The 24,785-nt window shown below is 37.4% G+C and overlaps 1 protein-coding gene across 1 annotated transcript; it reads right to left on the bottom strand.

Moving 5' to 3' along the window:
- Positions 1 to 2,798: 2,798 nt before the first annotated feature.
- Positions 2,799 to 23,919, bottom strand: LOC104035956 (desmoglein-4). Its single transcript, XM_075705247.1, has 16 exons — positions 23,872 to 23,919; positions 17,055 to 17,090; positions 16,558 to 16,686; positions 15,699 to 15,854; positions 15,403 to 15,550; positions 14,308 to 14,471; positions 13,892 to 14,026; positions 13,144 to 13,329; positions 12,702 to 12,961; positions 11,631 to 11,773; positions 11,262 to 11,480; positions 9,680 to 10,093; positions 7,644 to 7,792; positions 7,091 to 7,151; positions 5,240 to 5,448; positions 2,799 to 3,764 (listed from the first exon to the last, which is right to left on the bottom strand). Exons 1-16 carry the CDS (start codon positions 23,917 to 23,919, stop codon positions 2,799 to 2,801), a joined length of 3,423 nt encoding a protein of 1,140 aa, XP_075561362.1.
- Positions 23,920 to 24,785: the final 866 nt, after the last annotated feature.

The following is a 24,785-nucleotide window of genomic DNA, read 5'->3' as shown; positions in this document are numbered from 1 at the left end:
GCAAGAGTGCTTCTAAATTACAACTGAAGTAAAAGAAACAAAACTAATGTCTGTTAGTCAGGATTAAACTATATGCTATTTTTTAAGAGTAAAGCTAGAAAAAAGAATTTGCACAGAATTTTTAATGAACCGAGTGTTTGTTCACATCTCCAGACACGTTTTTCTTCCACAGTTTGAAGTAACCTAAAAATGTCCATGTCTCACTAAGAAAACAGTTTTAAGAAAGTTTGTAAAAATTACACAGCAATAGATATTAATGTTCAGAAATGCACTGGAAATGTGCTGAAGGATAGTGTTGTCACTGTTGTTTGATGTGAGACACCGATGTTAAAAAATGCTAGAAATCTTTCAAGAAATTGTATTAAATAATACGCTATTTATCTTTAAAAAGTTGGTGAAAGATAGTACTAGAAGTAGACAACCACTACATAACCAAAAGCTGTACTTTGAAAAAACATTTTTTCTCTATTAATTCTTCCCCTTTTTATTTCTAGACATGCAAGAGACCATAGTTAGTTCAGATGCTCATACTTCACACAGCATTCCTGTTTAAGAGGGTCACAAAGAATTCAGCATGTGCTTCTGAAGACTAGGTATTACTTTGAAGCACAATTCGGAAAAATATTTCTGATTTTCGTAAGATGATTATGGAAATATTTACAAAAGACTTCATCTTTTTTACATTAAAAATATCTCTAATGGGCTTTGGCTATATTGCATGGCCAGAGAGTCCAGAGAGTCATACATATTTCAAATACTTGGTTTTTTATGTCAATAGGTAGTTAGCAAAATGAAAGGGAACTTGTCAGCATTTTAGTGAATTTGAGCATAAATTTTGCAGATACAAAAGGATACAGCTTTATATATTAGTACCTATTTTCCTTCTTTAAAGAATAGTTCCAGAAACCATACTTACAGTTGGTACGTAACGTATAGAAGAGACTAATCCCACTGAAGTCAATGCAATTTTAGTGATACTTAAGATAATCAAGGCTACAGGATGAAATAAAAATAGCAATACTTCAGATATTACGGGGAGAGCATCTAGCACGCTGAGTTGCTTCAGAAGAAAACTTGAAGCCGTGGCAGGGACCCTTTCTCGAGGTAGCCTAGGATTTTATCATGACTCCCGGGGATTACTGGTGTTAATGCTTGTGGCATTGACTCAGAGGGCACTGCAGGTTGTGGTTGACAGCGGATCTAGTTGCATTTCCAAAAGCATCTTTTAAAAAGCCTTTTCCTGATATCAGACTCAAAAACTTGTCATCCAATTCTTCTGAGATGAGTTAATCTGGATACGCAACTGAAAGTTTCTTCTTTTTATAGAGTGGGAGGTTCACAGACTCTTAAACTTTTCACTAACATATCCATCAAAGCTGAAGAAGCAAATTTTGAGGAAAACCTACTGATTTGGTGGTCTAGCAGAAAAAGCTAGTCCCTCTGTATAACTCTATTGTATTTACACTGAAGCGATGTTGCGTACACTATCGTTACTATACATATGATACAGAAGTAAAATTTGATAGATACTATATTTCAGTATTTTGCTCCTTCAGATAATATTCTAAGCCACGTTAAGGTATTATTAGAATAACAGAGTCCAGTAGAGCTGTTTTTCTGGGAAAATAAAAGCCAGATTTAATTAAGATTATAGAATCATAAAGACTTTTTCAATTAAGACATTCAAATAAACTTTTAAAATATCAATGCAAAATACATTGACATATGAAATAACAATTCTCCACATTGCTTATTAGCAAATTTATATTGCTCCCAAGTGTTTTTTTTCTTTTCATGAAGGACTTCAGCTACCAGTGTCAGTGATACAATACTTGCTATTGCCTTCCCACGTCACAAAGCTTCTAAGACTTTATTTTCTTGCCAGTATTAGAAAAGAGAACTGGCATGGTATATTATAGCCCTCTTAATATAACCTGACATTGGAGACTTAAATGATAGTCATAGTTTGGCACAAAATCTGACTAAGAGCTCCTGGTTGTCACTGAAGTCCTTTTAGATTTAAGTAAAGCTGTAACAATAACGGAGAAAAGATGAAGCCATCATCTTCCTGGATGACAGTGTCAACACGGCAGCGCCGGTTGCAGCGAATTGCTGGTAACGCTCCTTGCCATGAGAGTAACAACATGGTAGGCCGTGGCAGAGAGTTTGTTTTACTGAGAACTTCAGAAAGCAATGAAAACGTATTGTGTTTGTATGATTATTATTTATAACTATTGCTGGTGATTGGAGGAACGATTGAAAGTGCCGTTTTGTAGCGCTCCTTGAGTTACATGCAAAGTAAAGTGATGCATTTGAAAGTGCTTATTTAGTCTTGAGTTGACTAATTATTAATTACATTCTTTTCCTGTCTTGTCAGTGAGGGGCTGTTAACCCAAATCTACTTACTGTGGGAGATCACTCAGCAGTACAGTATTTTAACACCTTTTTATATGACATTAATTCATGCTGATACTGCATGCACACAAGGGTCCCCTCTCACTGCTCCGCTCGGTAATCAGATCTGTCGCCAAAAACATTAGTATCTGTTTGTACACTTGTAGTGCTAGATGGAGAGAAGGAAATAAATTTAAAGCTAACTTAAACTTTCCCTTCACTGACAAAGTCCTGCATTTGACCTTGAAATGGGGCACCCTTCGGAGATCCTCACACATACAGGAATCCCTGAAACTTTAGCGCTATTTCCTAGTTATAAATAATAACAATATTCTTGGTGGGTGGCAGCTAACGAGTGTTGGTGCAAATGGTGATTTCGGCACGAAGGGGCACCAGCGGAGGCCTTACTGACTGGAGTACTGCACAGTGCTGTACTTTGTCACTCTCCTTCGGGAGGTGCCAGGGGATGCCGTGCCCATTGCCTGGCCGAGGTCGGCACTGAGCATCTGACCTGCGCTACTCAGGCCCCCCAGATTTGCCCCCCCTAGGCTTGTCCCCCCCAGGCTGCTCATCCCAGACCCTGACACTACCCTCTCGGTGACCACCACGTTGTGGGCATTTGATAACTCCGAGGGAATATTTATTAAGCTGCCTGGCATGCCGGAGGCAGGCCTGAACACCCTTTCGGTCACCACCACATTCGACCCATCTACCAAATCAGGAATGCTCAGAGAGGTCGGGAGCCGGGAGTTAGGCGCGATTACTCTTTCCGTGACGATAACATTGGACCCGTCTGCGAGATCGGGGATATCTAGCATGCCACGCAAATCAGAGGCAGATGCAGGACCGACAACCCTTTCTGTTACAACAACGTTGGATGCACGCAGAGGGTCGACACAAAGAGAGGGGGAGCCGGAGGTGTAGGTCTCAGTCACCGTCATGTTGCCATGGAGCAAAGGATCCGGCATCGGCCTTGGGGGCTGTATGGTTGACCCAGATGTGTAGGTGTTTTCAGTAACAACCGTTGTAGTACCGACTGGGGGAGGCATAGGTGCACCTCCGTTGACAATGATGGTGGTTCCAGGTGGTGGGAGGTTTAGATCACTTTCAGGGTTGGGAAAGGAGACGTTAACGGATGGCCAGGGTGCGTTGACATCAGGGAAAGGTTCGATCTCTTTGCCCAGACAGATCTCTGCCAAGGTCTTAAATTTTGGTCCTAATGTATCCAAATACGTTTCGTCTGTATCTTCTCCAATAAAGCTGCAGCAACCCACAGAGCCAACAGGAGTACCAACTCCTTCATGATCATATATTAATAGGCAGTCATTTGCTGGCCGACCTTCATCTTCATCTGCATACACAAATGCTTTCTGTAGTTTGCAAAAACAGAAAAAAAAGTAGAACAGAGTGGCTTTTCATCAGGTTTTCAACCATGAAGACTCAAACCATAGTAAGGGTTCCCTAACCATAGTAAGGCCCAGCTGACTTGAAAAACAGGACATCAACTGGAAAAATTATATCATCAACATTTTTGTGACCTTGAAATAAGTTTTATTCAAATGTTACTTATTTTATTCTTGTTTCTGCAAACACTTAGCATCTCAAATTTGGTCTGCTGTCAGTGGGTCTGACTGTGGTGTGAAGGGAGAGAGCAAAAGGGATGGGGGAATGAATGTACTCTTTGGGCAGCAATATCCAGACTAAGAGGTAGGAAGAGGAGTGAAGCAGGATGGCGAGGGGAGCAGTGGAGAGGCCAGGACAGAGGGGATGGGATGGAGGGTTGGCCACAGCAAAGAAGGCTTGGTGACCCCAGAAGGGAATCCATTTTGAGCATGATGGAGATCACTGATTTGTGATGGCCTTGGGGATGGTGGGGTGGTCAGTGCAGAGGGAGTGGGCAGGAAAGAGGAGAATTTAAAGTGAGTGAGGGGTGATGTTGGAGGAAGCAGGGAAGGACAGAAGGGGACGCCTGGGAGGGAGAGGAAGAGGGTTTGGAGATTGAGATGGTCAGTAGGAGGGGTAATCTGTGGGGGCCTATGGCTGGCAGACAGTTAATATGTAGTGCTCCCAGCCTGGGCAGGGGGATCACGGTCTGGGAGAAGTCCATGCTCAGGACTTCAGGACTGTTCTGTCCTTTCCTCCACTGAATCTTGTTTAGATTTTGAAATACAACAATCCTTATATATTAATTGATATTCTGGTGACATAAGCAATTATAGTATTTATGCCTCACAGTTCTTGCTAATTATGAAAATATGTCCCATTAATGCATTAATCATGTAAATTCCATAGCATGGAATATCCCGTATGTTAAGGCTAATTAATATGTTGCCAATTGCAAAACTGCATATTTGTGTCACTTGCAGTTCACAAGTCTTTTAGGGAGTAGAATTGGCAATAAAAATAAGGAAGAAAGTGAACAGTTCTTTAAGGGTTAAAGTCACTTCATTAAACAAACTGTAGAGGAAGTACATGTGAACAATTTCACAAAGTTATCTATTCATACATTGAAAAAGGTGGCAAATACATAAATTTGATGGTCAGTTATGAAGCTGAAATAATTTAATTGCTTGCTACCCATAACTGCACTGTGTCCACCAGTTTTACAAAAAGGCTGTTGAGCAATCAAATCTACTATGCCAGCAGCTCAAAAGCAGTACTACTAGTGTCATAGTTTTCCCTACTGGTATGGTCAGCTTTGCTCTCACACCAGTCGTATACCATGGGAATTCCAAATTGAGTGAAGCTATTTTGGTTTTCTACTATATAACTTGGGAAGGAGAATCTAACAGTAGGCAGACAGATATAATGCAAAGAAAATCAGGTAAAAAAATCAGGTAATTACCTCAGAGAAGTAGTTGTCTAGGAAGGCCATGTTCACCCCTCCTTCTCGATACTCTTTTATTGTTCCTCCAATTGACCCTTTTGCTTCCCCTGTTCCAGAAATTCCTCCAGCTGTTCCGTAACCAGTACCAGTGCCATAGCCTACCCCTGTAGTTTCTTCAACACCAGAAGCTACTACTCCTCCTCCTCCATATGTGTTTGTATATATGTCTGAAAACAGAAAAAGAAAAGTTATCCTTCCTGTGCTCTGCAAAAGTTTACACAGAATTTGCCAGTTGTTTTTACAAATAGTACAGTGACACTACTGGGTTTGTAAAGGTATTTTAGACTAATTTCAGTCACAGATCCATGCACAGGTGCCAAATGTTGAAACTGCAATAAAAATTAAGCGCATATTACCAGGCATCTAAGACCTTGATTTTATTCCTGAGGCTAGGCAGCATGTGCATATGTGCTTTAGAAATCAATGATTTACTTGTGTAATTGACTGGAGAGATTCCTCTGTCTGGTGTACATATATGCTGTCATGGGATTTGCATTATAAAATCAGATAATGCTTATGGATATTTATGCAAATACAGAAATGTGTATTTATGATCACATTGGGGTTAAAATTATTTTGCCTTAAACTCTTTTCTAAAAGAAATAGCTTTGTAACTCCTTTCACATTTTCTAGTCATTAGATTGTTAAGGGGGATTTGGGAGAACAACAGTGGATCATAACTACCAGTGTTCATAATGCAGAATGAAAATGACCTTTACAATAAATTACGAAGTCATACTTACAGGATTTTATCTTCTCCAGATTTTTTCATATATGGTAAAAAGGAATAAGTGGTCTTAAATATCAGCATGTAATATAATGAACCAATTGCATACAGTAGTCTTGACTATGATTACATTAAGAAAAATAGGGTAAATTATATAATTTTTTTCATTTAATCTTGTTAGTCTCAGTTTATGGACTTTGAACCAGGAGCTTTCACCAAAATGGTACTGAACAGTGGAAATCAGGTAAATCGCATGTGTAAGTCTTAAACTTTTCAATTGTCATGGCAGCAGAACTTCCCAGAGAATGAAGACTCTTAATTCACATTTATGCCCCAAAATGTTCTCTTTTGATTTTACCTTAAGGATGAGAATATTTTTGAATAATCAATAATCATCAGAGAAGTTGTCTTGCAGAGTGATATTTGTTCCTGTCAGAAGCTAGTGATAATGAATCTGTGCCAGCAGCCTTCCTTTCTGTTGTGGAGTAAGGAATGGGGAAAAAGAGAAAGTGGCCCTGCACAGCTTGACTTATTGTCTATGGCCATTGAATTCCTGGGGGAACCTTATCTCAGAAGCATAAATTTATTGTGCTATGCACCAGCTTTCTGTCTAGGCTAGTGCACAAATGGTCAGTAATTAACTGGCTACTTGACAGGTCCTATTCTCCCTTTTGGGAAGCAGAGCCTGGAAACTGGGAAGAACTGAACCTTTCACTACTGAGTTATGAAAGAAAATTTCCCTATTCTGGCCTCAAGATTGCTTTCTACTAAAACCGGCATCTTGAAAAGACCCTTCATTCACTAGCTGGCATGATAAAGAAAAATTGCCTGAGATTTGAAAACCTTGGCAGATATTTCAAAATAAATGTAGTTTGCATAAATGAATCTGCTCAAAGGCTCAAAACTCAGATCGTTTATTCATATTGGAAGTCCTACTAACATCAGTTTGACTATCTGCAGATGTAAGATTGGAAGGGTTGGGTTATAGCTGTGAAACCAAAGTGGTCCTTGAATGAGAAAACATGAAGTTCTGAAAGACAGCTTTATGACAGTGCACACAGAAAATTTTAGTATCTGCTTACCAGAGGGTTCACCAAAATCACCTCCTGCAGCTGTTGTTGGGGCAAGAATGTGTGAGACATCCTGGAAAACAACATTTTGACTACTTTAAAGATGACTTTGAAATTCCCATATGAAGACCAAGACTTTGTGAATCTTGTTAAGGAATTAGCAGTCTAAACTGTTAATGATAGTTATTAATTACCATCCCCATTAAAAAAAAAAAGACTCCAAGTTTTTTTCATTGTCAATGTAAAAGGTGATCAGTGAAGACAGTTTGTGTTACCTTGTCCTACTTTGCACTGAAAATATTTGCTAGTTATTGTGTTTCAGCTGGGGGAATAGTAACACCAAACTGTTGGGCCAAGCTAACTGAACACAACTTAAAACACACAAACTCCATCTGCAAATATTAATCAAGAATCACTTTTCCTATCTGCCTGACATTTGTTGACAACACCAGTCTTCTTTTAGAAGATGACACAGTGCTACAATCACTTTCATGCTTCTAGTCAAATGCAGTCTTTTCTGTAAATGACGGTTACTGTCGGTTTTAGAAACATGGGATGTACTGACCCTGTCTTCAGGCTGTGCACCTTCTATTCCCCATGGATGAATTGCTCCTTCTGTGCATTCAGGTACAGGTTCAAATCCAGTTCCAACTCCACCTGCAGCGCCAGGTCCACAGCCACAACAGTCGCTCATTGACATCAAAATTGGAATCACTTAACAGGAACGAAACAGGGAACAGTGATTTAGGACATCTCTTCCTCACAGGAATAGCTGCTTTTCCCAGAGGGCAGGTGCTCAAGAAATTTTGAAAATATATCTTTTAAAATGTTTTAAACCAAGCAGCCTGGAAGTCTGGCTTTCAGAATCATTAGCTGCTTTTGGAAATGTATGTATTTGGAAATTCAGAATAATTTGTACGTTTAGTTATAGCAGAGCAAAGCGGGGGTGGAATAGGGCTGTTACTCCAAATTTATGCCTATACACCTGGGAACAGACTTTGATCTATCTCAGCTGAATGAATATAAGTTGCATACATATGAAAATTAAACAAACAGAACCGGTCTTGCTATGTATAGCATTCTTGATATGTAAGCATACATTTGTCTTTTCAGATATTGTAATTGAAAAGAAATACACATTAGTAATAATAGACATACGAGAATCAGTGGAGATATCTCCATCTGGCTACAGTGATCTTTGGCTAAGGCTCCAGTTGCATTTTTCACATCACATATACATAATACTTGATTTGAAAAAAACAAGAAAGGCAACCCCCAAACCCCAGTTTCAACAAATTATTACATGGAGTGAAACAGGTTTCCCAGTGTGCTGTATTATGCTTAGCTGTTTCAAGAAACTGTTGGAAATTGCTGAATGCTTTGAACACGAACATTGAAAACATTGCTCCTTTTAGAAAGGCACTGCAATATTAATTCTGGCTGTCTTTATGTCCTTAACCTAGATGGCTAAGTTAGTAACCTTGTGTCACTGCAGAAGGAGTGGGAGAGACAGTTGCCTATACCAGACTAAGCAGAGTATCTAAAACACTCAGTTTAATGTCAAAGTGAACTGAAAAGAAAAGGGAAAAGGGCTATACAGTGTATAAAGTGTTACCTCACGCTGCACAACTAAGGACATATATACTCCAGACTACCCACTAGGAGAGATTTCCAAAGGCAGAAAGATGGTCCTGTAGCATTAACCACCTGGGAACTACAAACAAAACAGCCTTTTGCAGCTTCAAAATGTTGTGTTTGTTGATTCCTACTAATCAAAGATCAAACCCCAAAACAAACTCCCTTCCTCAAAAAATCAGGGGAAAAATCCATTTCTTCTGGTTTTGTAGTCAGCATTTCTGCATTGAAAAATTTTAGATGTTAATTGCTTGATGCTCAGGCCATGAAAGACAGACAACAGACACATCTGGTTGTGGTGGTCTGAGAAGTAATTGCTTACATAAAGTCTAACTTGAGTCATTCTTATCCCTGAAACTCCTATTTCTTCAAAAATACTAGGATATGTGAATGAATGATCTGTTTTGATCCTGTTATCACAAATGTTACTTGTTTTTAATAGATGTAATGTTTGGCAGCAATAGCCAAAATGTTCAAAATTTAAGATGATTATATTTTGTTCTACAATGAAGTCTGGCTTTTCATTCAAAGGAAGCTTGTCCTTTACATCTTTTTATACCCAGCTTGGTGCTGATACTAGTCCATTTCTTTTAGTAATGTAACGGAAGTATGAATTGCAAAGTGTAAGTTGTAAGTGAGAGGGGCAGCTCTTGCCCAAAATCTGAATCTTCTACTAAACATTTTTACCCTGTCCAATGGTCTAAGAACTGGATAACACCTTAGGAAAAAACCCCTAAGTCTTAGGAAGGAAATATTTATTTCTGAATGAAATATGTATAGAAATATGTAGAATATAAAATATATAGAAATTCTTAAAATTTAAAAGACGGGTTTTTTTCTGTCAAATGGCCCACGGGAGCCAACAGGTTAACAACCAACCAGAAAACTCACCTTATTTCAGAAGAATTAAAAAAGTAATTTTTTTTTAGAAAATTAATAAAATTATTTTCTAAATTTTGTACTTACGAACAAATATTAATCCACCGAGAAACATTAGGCCAATGGCAGCACCGCTAAGTGTGGTGGAAGGTGCATTTCTGCCATAATTTACAGTTCCATAATCAGTGGCTGAGGTAAATCCTCCATCACTGTATCCATCAGTGTATACTGGGGTGTCTGTGTAGTAAGTTTCTCCTTCAGTTCCACCATTACCATCATCTCTTCCTTTATCAGGAACAGTACCTTCACTGCCATCATCACCACCAATGATAATTACTTTTGTGGCCCCGCTGGTGCAGTAATTACGACTATCACACTGACAAGCTTGCACAGGAATTACAAGTGGTTTAGGGCAGCGTCGGCCTCGGTTATCTCTTACGACGATATAGATCCTATAAAGGTAAAAGTCCATGCTCTGACTCACTAGTTCTGCAGAGGAAGCTTTAGGGGGGAAGGAAAAAAAGAGAAAAATATTTAGAATAAAGTATTGACTAGAAATACTGTACAAATCTATAATTTTTGTGAGTAATGTTTATAGAACAGAATGAAGACTAAGTGTTCCCATTCTAAGATCTTCAGTTACTCATGCATCTACAGTACTTATTCAAAGCTGAAACTTGTGATATTCATCTGCACTAGTTGTTTTGGAAAACCTGAGCCAGATCAGTCTAGTTGTCACTTTTTAACCTGAGCAATATAAAAGGGACAAATGAACTTTTTTGTATCTACTGCTGCTTTTCCTGATTTTTATTCGCACAATGGTGAACATACAAATTGCAAGTTTTACAGATTTGTTTTTCTCTTGCAAGGAACTTACGTGTATTTTTCAAAATTTTTTTCAGTAGTTTTAAGATATTTAAAGTTACATCTGTTTGGAAGAAATAGGAGACACAAGACTCGTCGTAATTGTGATATTTACCATTTAATGTAGTCTTCTAGGCATACAGTAAGTTATGCAAATTCTGTCATTTAGTAATGTATGAGATTTGATTAATTCATTAGTTTGTTATGACCTATTGGAGGAAACTGGAAAAGCTCCACTGGGCACTAGCTAAAATGGTTTTCTTAGAAATACAAGTAAATACGATTTGTACAAAAAAATTGCAAAAGCTGTAATCTTTATTTGCCATTTGCATATGCCTTTCATAAAGTAAAACTCTGCCAACTAATAACTTTATAGCCTAATAAATAAATTTGAGAGTTTTGTCATATGCTTAGAATTTTATATAATATAGAAATAAAAATATATCAAATGACCTCATTAGGTTTAGACCAATAGGGGTGCTTATCATACTCAAGTAAAGTACAGTTTTGCTGCTCTATTTTTATCAGTATATTTTTAGTTTCCTTTAAAAGATAACTAGATAAAACACATGTAATGATTCTGATTCTAGTTCTAATATGATTTTTATATTTTTTTATATATATATATGTGCAAATCCAGACCAACTTCTTGAATTCATATAAGCATAAAATCACATTTAAGTGAGATTAGAATAGATTCTAGTAACTGTTTTTTTGTTGTTGTTAAAAGGTTATCCTAATCTGTTATCTTAGAGAAGAGCTTATTACTATGGCTTATTCTGTAACAAAATGTAGATTAATTTACCATTTATTGATCTGATAATCCATGTGGTTTGAGGTTCACCATGTATGTTGAATGTAAAGGGGGGAGCATATGAAGCACCTTCTATATGTTTTGCTGTGATAATCACTGATGGGGAATGCATACATACTTTCCTTAATTCAGTATTAATAGTTGGGCAATTGTCATTGATGTCTTGTATTGAAAGCACAATGGTGCCAGTAGCAGTATGTTGAGGAACCCCTGTAAAAAGAAGATATTTGTGATGAGGAGGGAATATCAATACTATAAATAATGCAGTTCAGGTGGGAAAACTAGAAACACGAAAAAAACATTGAGAGAAATCTGGAACAAAGAGAGTTTTGTTTCAGAAAACTTAATCTCTTTTCTTACCTCTGGTGATAGCCAGAACCTCTGCTCTGTACTGCCCGTTCATTACATAGATTGATTCCCGGTCAATAACTTTGTTCAGTGTGATTTCACCAGTGTTTTGATTGATTCTGAACCAGGCACCTGGATCACGTCCTATCCTATATCTGTATTTGGTGAAGTAAAAATACTCAGCATTATGTTATGAATATATGTATTGCATATTCATTTTGCAAACAATATTTGTCATTTTGAAATATTTTTCTTTAGGCTGAGCTAGGTCCTATTGCATTTCATCCTGTTCCAGCAAAATTGCTGTAAACTTCAAAAGACGTAGTCTAGAAAAATAATTAGGAATAAAGTAAATGCATAGAAGTCCATTAGATTTTGAAAGTGGTATCATAGTCTAAAAGTAAAATCTTTCTGGACCCTGTAAACCTTTACTAGAACCCTTGTTGATATCATTAGTTAAATCCACAGCTCTTCCTATAACATTCTACGGTTGTATTTGCTAACATATTTCTCCGGTTTATGAAAACTTTTCAAACCTTTGTAAATTGGATCTATTTATTTCTACATACATTAAAAAGCAAATGATGGTCCCATTAATTATCATTCATTTCAGCAGAAATAAATGTAAATTTTTTTTTTTTTCATTTTTATGATAGAATGAGCTGGTAGTGACCTCTTCTATTCTGATTGTGTAATATTGCACATTATTGGGGTTTTCTGCTTGCTTTTTTAGAGATGCTAAAAAATTCCCTTTTTGTAGCAAACATTTCAAGAAAAATATTCTTAGGTTGGGTTAGAAAAAAAACCCTGTTCTGATTTATTTAAATTACAGCCTGTTAGAAAAATGATATTTTCTTTGTCTTGTGCACAAGGCTAAGGAAAGCAGGTCAGGAAACAAAAGCAATCATAGCATAAAGATTGGCTGAAGCATGTACTATTCTATTGACATTATTCTATTGCTAATATATTAACATTTTTTAAATTGTTTTTTAAAGCACCCTTTAAAATACCTGTTCCTCATCCCATTGAAATCTCAGTTAAAATAATTATTCAATCCAGGGAGTTAAACAGAGCAGAGCTTACATAACATTTGATGCAATAGCTCCAGTGTCCTCATCGATGGCTGTGTATGTTCCCACAACAGAATTCACTCTTGTGCTTTGTGACATGGAAAACACAACTGAAGATGGATGAAATCTTGGTGGTTCAATCAAATTTTTCACTTCTATTGTGAGGGGTGTTCCAGACATTTGGAAATCTTGTGCAACAGAGTGATGGAAGGGAGCTACATTCCTGACAGCAATAAGCAGTGAGTGAGTCTGGAGATGTTCGTAATTCAGTTCCTAAAAGATAAACCGCAGACAACTAGGTAATAAGTAAAAGTTCCTTTAATTTTATTTAAATATATTCTATTTTAAATGGTTGACTGACAGTGTTTTTACTGCTTGTTTAATTTTGTTAACAATTAATTAAAACTATTTTAAGGTGATTATTTCAACAGCTGAATCACAATATTTATCCATACCTTAATTACTCTAAGGATTCCTTGATTTGTAGCTCGATCTGTAACAATTTCAAACCAGTTATCTTCATTACCGGATATAAAGAAAAACTCTGCTAACCAATTGTCTGAAAACTCTTCATCAGCATCCAGAGCTTGTATTCGTAGCAGTTCTGAACTGAGTGAATTTTCTGAAATACTTGCTGAAAACTGGAATGACAGATAGATACCTATTAACAAACATTAAAATACATATAATGTGAGGAAAACACAGCTGACTGCAGAGATTCTTTTGAAGGATGTCCTGCTCACAGTCCATGCCAATTTAATGAAAATCATGTGTTCTGGGTAAATTGTGATTCTGGTTGCAGATCTCAAGAGTCGTATCACCTCAAGTGTTTGCAGAGGCAGCTTAGATGAAATGGATTTGTGCTTTGTATGAGAAAAGATCATACAGAGGTTGGGTTAATCTGTGTAATCTGGCTGTATTGCATGGGTCTGGACACCTGAATGACTGGATTTCTCTGAATACAGAGAAGTCAGTGTCAGGACTGACTTCTCTGAATACAAAAATAATCAATGTGTATGTTATCAGAATTGGTGCGCAAGCGACAGATTGGATTTTGAGCACGCTTCAAGGAAACAACCCAGTTAATCCAGTGGAGCATTCCAATGTGAAAGTGCTCTACAAATTAGTAGGGGTTCTGTTATCAACTGGTTTTTTGAACAGGGTTTTAAAACAGTGATGTTGCTTTTGCTATTAAAAACTTACAGAGCTTTGAGCAAGAGTTGGGAAGTTGTCATTGACATCAATAACTTTAACGTTACAGCTACAAAGGGATGATATTCCATCTGCAGCTCCATCCCGATCTGATGCCTTCACAATAAGACTGTAGCTACTATGTTGCTGTCACAGAAAGAGAAATGAGTGTGTTAGAAGCACCACCTGTACATCTTAATATATATAAATTATATTATATATAATATTATAGTTATAAATACTCATGTCTTGCTACTGTTTCCTAATGGAGGAATTTCCCTTAGACTTTTTGTGGTAACATATAGAAAAAATGCACTTCTCCCCTAATTTTTCTAAAAACCACAACCTTTCTCCTCCGCCCCCCCCCCCCCCCCCAAACATATACACCACAACATCGTGTTATTTAACTTTGGAAAGGGAAATGTTACCTCTCTGTCAAGATAATTTGCAAGATGGAGTTCTCCAGTGTATTTATTCATAATAAACATGGGTGGACCTGAAGGTTCCTGACTCTCTATCTTGAAGGCAATTTTAGAATTCAAGTGATTAGGTTCATCTGCATCTGTTGCAATTATTTTCATCACCAGTGTGTCTAAAAATAAAAAATAATAATTAAAAAACCAAATCAGAAAATCTGCTTTGTTTCTGCAAACAGCTCATCAAGACAATGCTAAGTCTTTGTATATAAAAATGCTAGAATACTATCTATTCATTGATATTTATGAAGAAAAACAAAAGTTTGTTTTGTAGATTTTGTAAAAGATTTTGTAGTACTAATTCTGACTGAATTTTAATGACTTTAAAATGCATTAAAAATTAAGGTCAGATGGAGTAATGGAGATTTTCACTGAAATTCTTTAAGTCACCATAGGGACTATATAAAAACAGTAAGTACTGAGCTTGTAGATATTCAAGTAAGAAATCTCCACAATTTTAAATGAGAATTTCTAAAAAGTAGAAAATGAGTGTTAGGTACCATTGCCTCAGTGCTGTTTGCATGTCTAATGTTGATTGCTGTACTTTTTGTAAAAAGAACCATTTTAGTGGTTTAAGTAAGGGTTTGTTTAGTAATATTCTACTGCAACTGCAATACTCAGGCTACAAATACAAATATTTGAAATACAAAAAATGGGAAAAAACATATTTTATATACCCTCAAAGGAAATAAGTGTAGGTATAATGTTAATTTTTTTTTTTTAATGAGAAGGGACGAATGAACTGATTTATTTTAAATTTTCACATCTGAAAGAATTTGCATGATGGTATGGTTAGAAATGGGCACATTCAGTGTTCATGTGTGTGAGGAAAGGGGGAAGGAAGCATCGCTGCTTAATTTTAGGCAATGAGCTCAGGCCCCGGCTTGAATAGCACTGAGGGAAATGTCTACTGCTCCTTCCTCTGCAGTAGCCCTGGCCAATATGTCATTGCCTATGAAAAAGTAGAATGAGCACCCCAGGTTTATATTAACTGTATTCTGGGAGCTTCACTAACTATACTATAACAGGCATAACACAAGTACTTACTGTCCATACTGTTTTCTTCAATAGATCCTGTAAATACAGTTTGTGCAAATACAGGAGGGTTATCGTTTATATCCAGAACTCTGACTCGAAGTTCAAGAGGTGGTTCCAAATCTACACCCGTCACTGAGTGTTTAGCAAAGCAACGTATCTAGATAAAGAGATTTACTAGTTTTAAAACCAAAAGTGAAGTAAGCAAAGTAATAAACTGAAAAAAAAAGGAATTTGTCTCCTTCTGCTCTCCCTGCCCCACCCTGGATCCATCATTATAAAGGTAAATGAAAAAAGGGAGTACTTACAACAAATACTGGGGTTACTTCCCTATCCACTATTGACGTTATATTAATTTCTCCTGTTCTTGGGTTAACAATAAATATTCCATAGGGGGCACGATCAATTCCAGTTCCAGAGATGCTGTATGTGATTGGATTGTTTTCTTCACAATCTGATCGGATCTACAATAATAGATAATAATAATTTATGCCAGTTTACTGAGGACACTTGCAGGGCTTTTTTTTCCTATTATTAGTTCCTGTAAAAAATTCTATATAATTTCAGTTTCTCAACCACTTATCACAAGGTTCAACTGACTGAACCAGCAGGAGGCTCTTCTACATAACAGTCAGCCTAGAGATTCATCTCCCCTTAAGTGCTGCACAGGCTTTCTATTTCTCTTAAATCTTCTAGCAGGGAAGTGGAGGGAGAAACTTCCAAGGGTATCACACTGTGACTGGACCTCAGTAAGGGAACGTCATGGTGAGAGGACAGGAAGAAATCTTCTTTGCTCTGTTGCCCATGGAAGTCATGCATTATCCTTGAACTTCTGCTCAGGGGTTTCTCAGGGTGAGAGAGAAAAGAAAAATATTGCGATCTAGTACACAGTTGCTGCACACGAAGAGACTATGGTTGGAGTTGTCCAGGAGATAGACTGATGGCAATGTTCTAGGAAGCCTTTGGTCACTCCTCAGCAGCCACGTGCGTTCACCTTATGAGACTGTCTCAGCAGAGCTGGAAATATTGCATCATCTTTCTTGTATTCTACATTCCTTGCTTTGACTACTCTAAGCAAATATGCTTTTAAATCTCTCTGCTTTTATCACCTTGTCTTTAGAAAAAAATTCCTTGTCAGTGAGCACTTTTGTTTTTCTTTCTACTTACTCTGGCAATTGGATTCCTTTTAGAATTATCTTCTCCTTCTCTACAAGCTGCAGCAAATTTGATCCATTCACGTTTTTGTCTTCTGAAGCTTTTCCATCTTGCCATTCCATTTTCATCCCATTCTTTTACCTTTGACAGAGAGTTACAGTATCATGACCAGTAAGCTGAATACATTTTAAATTAATACAGACATTTAGAATTTCCAGCAATAAGGAGAAAAGGGATTTTTACAGATCATGTCCTTTCTTATATGTCTGCGAGTCCCCAAAATGTACCTGCTTACTTTAGAATTATTCCTGTGTATGAGATACTCATTTAGGTTCAGGAGAACTTCTCTTGAGAGGGTGAGCAGGTTATTACCTGCAACTGTTTAATATTTAAATACGTTTTCAATCTTCAAGTTCAGAAATGTCTTAGTTCAGTACTTTCCATTTAATTTTTGCATTGGTTACATTTCATTTGATCAGAAAATCAGTTTCTAAAGAAATATATATTACCTCTACATGAAATCCTGTGCTGAAATCCAAGAGTACCTGCAAGAACAATAAGAAGATTGGCATATAAAAATGCAGGGCAAAATGCAGTGAGCAAAACCCAACTGCCATACATTGCTATACTGCAGGACTGGAGCAATACTTTTTCTCAAGCCTATTGCAATAGCCTATATAGGCAGTAGCTACAGGATTTCCATAAATGACTTTGTGCAATTCTTTTTTTTCTATATCCATCACGTGAATTCCTTGACAGTTAACACCTTCAAAATTAATTCTGTCTTTCAAGGCAGAACTTTGAGTTTTAAGGGATGTGCCATATCAAATTTGAAGTTATACCTACATCAAAATACAGCTTTCACACAGGTTTTTAAGTTGTAACACCTCAGCTGAAGAGAGGAGTAGTTGCAAGAGCAGTTATTAAAAAGTATGTCTAGGAAATTAGAAAAGGAGTATTTATTTATTCTCAAGAATTTATTCTTCATTCTTTATTTTTTCTTATTTAGAAAGTCCACAGTAGACCTGGAGTATTTAGCTATGTAGTTTAATCAAAAGGAACAAAAATGTTTTCTTGAAACTTCCCGCTGGCGTTGAAGGGATTCAGTGTAAGATGGAAACCAAACTGCAGTCATCAGACAGATTTCCCTGGAGTGCAGTGGGCTTTGATTTGAGTTCTAATGATGCAGCCACAGTCTTGAGTAAGTAAAGGTGGCAGGATCAGATGCAATATGTAATTACTTCAAAATTACAATTAAAATAATAGAGAATTGTCAATTTCTTGATTAGCACAATTTAAAAGAAGGCACAGTTTAGTTAATGCTGTTCCTAAATAAAGTGCGAAAATTAAGTTCACTTGGTGAATGTACCTCTTCAGAGCATCTCTTTTGGATTTAGGACTTGCCTGTGCTCTCTGCAGCTGATAAAGGGTGAAGAATATGGGATTTGCATGACTGGATGCGTGTTTCATTCATCGTTGGGAGAAACAAAATATCCAGGTGACTTAAAAAGTGTTGCAGAGTTTCTCTTTTCTCACCAAATGTGGTTAACAGCTGTAGTTATCAATTTTCCACTTTCCTTATCATTTCCCAGTAGTGTTCAATAGGCTTTTTTGTTTGTTTTGTTGGGTTTGGTTTTTTTTTTTTTTTTTTGTCTGACATGTTTTATCTGGTGGGTTTTCTGTTAGTGACACGTGGATAAAATCTGTAACAATCTTTTTCTCTATGGTAGCTTTACCTCATGGGACTTTCCTCACTTCAAACTTATTGCATTGTTCTGTCACGGCTGGAAGATGGGTACAGACTTTTTTCCACTTACTTCATGTTAAAACAACCTCTTACATGCAACAGATTAATGAATGGCAGCTTCACCCTCCTTCCTCTCTCTTCCCCCTTTTCCCCATTTACCTATATGCCCTAAGAGGTGCGCCATCTGTCATTTAGAAAGCAATGTCTCTAATGATCTGATCTTGCCCAGAACATTCCCCGAGACTTCAGCACATAATGGCTGCCCTAATCTGCTTCTGAATGAGAGAATTTAGACTGTGGATTTGCCCACAGGTTTTGGTGTGCATATACCTTGAAATTTATTGGACTATTCATGGAGTAAGGATTTTTTTTCTTGTTTCTTTGAGCAAGCTATTGATATAAATGGTTAAGAAAAGAAGTCTGCAGGAAAATCATTACAATATGTTCATGTTGCGCTAAAAGCATCAATACATCTTTTAATCTGAGTTTTTGTCTTTGTGACTATTTAAATCTTCAGCTGCAGAATGGGGTTCAAATTCATGTGCAGCCATTACTCAGAGAAGGGACAATGTCAGACTCCATTTAAACTGCGGCGTTTTTTCATCCCAGTGGCAGCTCAGGCCTGTGCTTTTATAATCCCCCTTGGAGCTTGGGGAAGCACTAGAGAGTGGAAGGGGCAGATTACACCCTCACCAGAGAACCCAAGTGATGAAGTCCATGAGAAATAGCACTGATTCAATGTCTCTTATCAGTTGATCCCACCAGCAGAGCAGAGCCTCCTTTGGTGAGTACAGTGAAATCCTCTCCACCCTTAAGCTGAAATCCCTTCTGGCGTGCAAGCAATTGTCTTGACCCAGAAAAGTATGGGTACACGCCTCCCAGTGCAATGTTAGTGAATCTTGTCTACTGTTTGCATCCTATGGCCTATTCTGTTATTTAACAGTGAGACTAATATCACACATCCAGCCACATAACTCTCATACTCAGCAGGCCTAACTGAAAAACTATGTTGAGTATCTCTGAAATAAGAATTATGCCTGTAAAGAATTCTGTTCTTTAAGGACATGAATGTTCATAAAACACTTGATTTCAGCCTATAAGGAGTTCTGTTTTCAAGCAGTGAAGAATATATACATTTCACACTGGAGTTTCATCCTTTGGTTTTGAGCACCAATAATGGGAATATCAGGAATTAGTTAATCAGTAATGCTGGGGATTGTAAATTTAGGGCCTGTATTTCCACACTTGTGCTAACTAAGGAAAACCCCATTCTGCTATGAGTTGCTAATGGAAGATCTTGAAAGAAGATCTTTGAAAGAAGATAGTTTTGAATCCAGAGTCCTTAGTACAGTTTGTGATATTATTTGAAAAGGCTGATCCAATGAACTTGATGTCTGCGTTTGGTATGTCTCTCTCAGTTACTGCCGTGTTACAGGAAGGAGGGCAGGCAGACACCAGACAAAGTTATCTAGTTCACCAGCTAAACCTCAACAATTCTGGAGTGACATCTATCCATCTTGATCCAGGGATGGAGGTTCCTCTGCCTCCCCAAATAATGTTTTCTGGTTCTTCACTATCACTAGCAGTCAGAAGGCTCCCCCCCACCCCAACTGTCTATTTTTAATATCTCTCTGCAATACAACCCCTTTTTTTCTAGTGCTGTTTCCAGCAGAGATGTGCTGTCTCCTAGCAGCTAACCCCAGCATACTTCTAGGTAGTGAACAAATTTCCCTTCTAAACTAGTATCTGAATACAGTACTTTACATAGATTCAGTGATTAATGATAATTAAAGCAATAGGAGCCACTGGAGTGTATGAGATGCATCCTGAGGACCTTGGGGTAGGCAAGCTGATCAGAATGATATCAAGATTTGCTGTCCTGTTAGGTTCTGAGAGACTGTGAAAAAATGGAAACTGTGCAGAGAAGCTAGAGGCTTGTTGCACAAGCTGTTTCTGGTTTGGGTTGGGAGAGGTGCAGGCAGGAAACATGTTTATGGTGACTGTCGTTTGCACAGTGGCCTGTCTGAAAACTTGTCTTTTATTGTAATGATACAGAGCCTGAACCTGGTGTCCAAAATGGTGCCTTAGAGTCACACTGGAGTTATACTGTATTTATTCTGATGTAACTGGGAACAGAATTAGGCCCATAGGATGTATATGGTTCTTTGCACCTTCAAAGCAATTTACAAACAAGAATTAACTAATCATTAATTGACTGCCAAGCAATATTATACGCAATTATGGAATCCTCCCTCCTCCACCTACTCAAATCTAAATGACTGAACACGCCTTTAACATCTTCCCAGCATTATTCATATTGGATCTGCTTCTCTCTCTTTGAAGTCAACAGCGGTATTGTTATTGGCCTGGATGGGAGGAGTGCTGAGAACTCACACATATTATATTAGTCATCAGGGTGCCATGGTAGCTCTGACTGTGTCAGCATTTTGGGACTTTTACGTCTTTCTTACTCAGCCAAAGCTCTGACTAGTAAAGGTTGAAATAACAAACCCTTCCCTTTATTCATTCTGCATCTCTTTAAAAAATGATAAATCAGTGCATATGAAATAATGAGAAACAGAGTTGAAACATAAGCTAAAACCTCATATTTTTAAAAGAAGCCATTTGATAACTTTTAAATTGAAACATGAATGTGTTTTTGTCTATACTTTTCAATTTCGTAGGTCAATAATAATGTGCTTCTTCCAATTTAAAGGAGAAGTTTTTGCAGGATGATTTTTGTGGCATTTTGTTTTCTAATTCTGCAGAAGTCAGGTGTTTCTATTGCTTCCTGTGTTAGCAACTGACAGCAATATTTTGTATTGCACCCAGGATGGAGAATCCATTGCTATTTAAGCAGAAGTATGACAACGCTTGTGTCAGTCAGATGAATATATTCCAAAACTTTATTTATGTTAAAATATGCTTATTCAAAGAACTGACCACTTTGGGAAAGTTTCCACTAAGGTTGTTTCATTTCTGCTGAGTCATACAGATATAATGAATTTCCATACAGAAACTGAGTTTAGCCATTAGAAAAATGAACAGAAAAGTAATTTCAATACAGGGTGTATGCCATTATCATTCAAATTTGAGTTTTTAAAATTAGTCATGCTAAGTCTCCTTAATAAATCTCCTCAATAAAACCTGAATTCTAATATGGCTTAGAGTGCTGTAGCTGCAAATGCATGTTTGCTTAGGGGCCATTTTTACTTTAGGAATGTAAAGCTGCAGACTTAAAAACCTAATCTTAGGTGAGAATTCCTGAATGTTGAATTGCTTTACTTTCTATTTCTACAACAAAATTCTTTGGCAGAAGAGCCTGCAGGTTCCTGGCTACTTTTCATATGCATATGCAAGGAGAGGATTTGGCCCCTTAGTATTTTTATGTGCAACCAAGTTATGAGCAGGAGGTGTAACCATAGCCTAACAACTGGGGGGGGTGGAAAAAAAAAAGCAGCGTTGATAACACATGGGAAAATGTAGCCAGACAAAAGTGCATATAAGAGATGTGGTGAATTTACAATTATTAGCTGTCACATGATAGCTGGCAGGAGAAGACTCATACCTGATCAAACAGGTTATTTCCATAAAACGTGTCTGTGCAAGTGTCACAAACAGAACTCCCTTACTCATGAGAATAACGCCTTTGAAGTCACGTGAGCAAGGGTTGCAGAATCAGTCCCTCCAATGGTGAAATGCATATAGAAAATTGTTAGTTTCAGGGCTGGTAAGTTTTCTTTTTTTGAAAGTACAGTAGTGTACTAAAATATTTATAACTCCACAGCAATTTTATTTGATACAACTTATTAACAATATAATAACCAGATACACCATTCAGACAGGTGCTTTTCATGAAAGATTAATCAAGCTGAAAACCAAGACTGTTTCTCAGAATACACTAGAAGTGGATACAGAATTTATAATTTATTTAATCTCTACAGTTTGTCCGTCAGCTTTCTATAAAGTGCTGAAAGATGCTATTAAGCTGTACAGACACCATGAACACTGCTGTGCAGAAGAACACCTAATAAGAACAACAGCTGTTTTGTCTAGGTAGTAAAAGTACAAATATTTGATAGTCATCAAAACATAATGGCAGTTTTCACAACTGCTCCTTTTTCCTGACCCAACACATACCCTGCATCAGTCACAACTGTAACAATAATATACTGAAAGAATGAGGAAGGCTCCAGAGTTGTCAAGAGAAGATAAAGCAGTAAAATCTCTTTTGAGTGGACAGATCTTAGATACAGTACAGTCAACTTTTTTTTGAACTGCAACACATCAGGAGTATGCATCACCAGGTGACCGAGTAAAATAAATAGTCACTAATGCTACATGAAAATTCTGAAGTGTTACTGTGAAGTGTAACATGCCAATCTAAGAGACCTCTGCGCTGCATTAAACAAGCAGAAACTCATCCGAACCGTAACTCGCTTTTGCCAAGTTTTGTCGTTGTTTGCTTGGCAGCTGCCCTGTTGGTTAGATTTACTTTACTGACTGCAGAGCTGTCACCTAAAATTAATGGATTATCTTTTCAAAGAAAGTTTTAGGATTTCATATTCTGTGACAACAAACACTTTTTCCCTGACTATAAGATTTCTAGAGGGGTCAGTAATGAGAAGTTAACAAACATTTACGCTTACTAATACATTGTGTAAAATATAAAATTGCGTGAAAGCCACAGAAGGACGTAACTGTAATAGAAATCCTACTCTTTTCAGTCTTCAGGGCCTTAAACCTGTACCTAATTTCAGAAGAGCAGCCCAGATGAGTAAAAATAGTCCATGCAAAAATCAGATTGCAGGAGTAGAAGGGCCTCTATAATTCTAAGTCCTTTCTGGATAATTTCTGTGCCTTGATGAACATGTTGTACAACTATGCCCCTTGACCATAGCCACAACTTTCCTTTTACAGTGAGAAAAAACAAACCCAAAGAGCGACACTTTCATCATGCATTCACATGCCCAGCACATGGCGGCTCATGCACTACAAGACAGGAATTCTTTGTAATGTGAAATATTAGGCCAAGTCTTGATTTTTACTCAGCTAAGGTCTTCACTAAATTTCATGTTTTCTCTTTAGTGTAGCTGTAGGATTTGGTCAGCTCTGAAAAGCTCTTGCTAATCAGTTTAATGAAAAGGATTTGCTCTTCATATTCCCTCAACTGATAAAAAAGAATAAAGACATAGAACCAAATGATATCTAGTCAAGTTATTAGGATTTTTATAATGATAATACTTTTATTAATAACAGTGACTCCTTAAGGAGTAGCCACAGACAACATTCACCTGAAAAGTCATGCATTAAACATAGAAAGTCACATACTGAACATCAACAGACTGCAGAAAGTCAAAATCAAAAGAAACATTTGTCAGCATTTAATGAAAAACTAAATTATTTGTATAGAATCTTCAGAAGTGCAGTTTAAAATAAGCACCGCTTTGTTTTTTATGCTAAATTTAACAAGATTTTTTTGGAGGGTAGAGTTTACACTAAAATGTGATGGTCTGCTGAGGAAGACTCCACTGGCATAATCACAGAGTTTACAAATATTGTTTTAAAATCTGACTTACCAATGAAAGGAACAGAAAAGCAGCCGTTCGGTGAGGGAGCCAATCCATGGCATCTGCCTTCTCGGATACAAGTCCAACTGAGTTATGGTTACAAGCCTGTTCCTTTTCCCCTCCCCCCCCCCAACTCTGGTGTCTATTTAAAAAGGCACTCGGTAGATGTCCTTATACTCAGCGCTTCAAGGTGTCTCTGCCTCCCTCTGAGGGAAGCACTGAAGATGCTGTATAACAGAGTGTCTTTCCCCACCCCAAAATCCTGGGCTGGTCTCACCTGAAACGCTTGACAACATCATTATTGCTTGCAGGTAAAAGCTAAGAGACACACCTTAATTCTTATTGCACTGAAACCCTTTGTTGGCTACGAAAGAGTACATTTTAAAAACAGAAGGCAAGCTTTGCTGGGAAGATACTGAGTGATTTATAAATTACTCACAACATAAGGAATCATTAAAATGGTAACTTATCATTGCTTTGAATGGAATTACCAGTTTTCTCCTTGCACCAAGTATAATAGAAAAGTTTAATGAATATTACTGTAAAGAATATGGACTTTAAGAAATGATTAGTTTGAATTAAAATATAAGTCCATTTGTTTACTTCCAGACACAAAGAAGTTGCATGCACATTGTTCACAGAAGTGCAGCACTCAGAGCAGAATGGCTTGTCTTTAAAGAGGTAACATATTAATTTGGGGGAAAAAATAGTGTTTTATTCATTAGGCCACAAGAATATCTGAAGCAGAGGAAGAAGACTTTCTGCTTTCACCAACTGCAAAGCCTCCTCATGCCATACCTTTCCCTTCCTATGGGTTGTGCTCTCGCTGACACCGTGGAGAGGGAGTTGTACCCATGCTCCGTGCCAGAGAAACTGGAGAGCTGTTCAAAACAACAGGAAGGGGAGGATGTGCTGCACAGCTC

The sequence above is a fragment of the Pelecanus crispus genome, chromosome 2 (assembly GCF_030463565.1).
Source record: "Pelecanus crispus isolate bPelCri1 chromosome 2, bPelCri1.pri, whole genome shotgun sequence".
NCBI classification, from domain to species: domain Eukaryota; kingdom Metazoa; phylum Chordata; class Aves; order Pelecaniformes; family Pelecanidae; genus Pelecanus; species Pelecanus crispus.
The sequence above is the reverse complement of the archived record's forward strand: the minus strand, read 5'-3'. Positions and strand labels throughout refer to the sequence as shown.

What these genes read in the sequence shown, in the direction of transcription:
- LOC104035956 (XM_075705247.1), bottom strand. Translation starts at nt 23,919, where the DNA reads ATGGATTGGCTCCCTCACCGAACGGCTGCTTTTCTGTTCCTTTCATTG. An exon ending in AAAGGAATCCAATTGCCAGA is followed by an intron (nt 15,855 to 16,557) that starts GTAAGTAGAAAG and finishes CTATTATTGTAG; the next exon opens with ATCCGATCAGATTGTGAAGA. An exon ending in TGATTTTGGTGAACCCTCTG is followed by an intron (nt 5,449 to 7,090) that starts GTAAGCAGATAC and finishes TTCTGTTTTCAG; the next exon opens with ACATATATACAAACACATAT.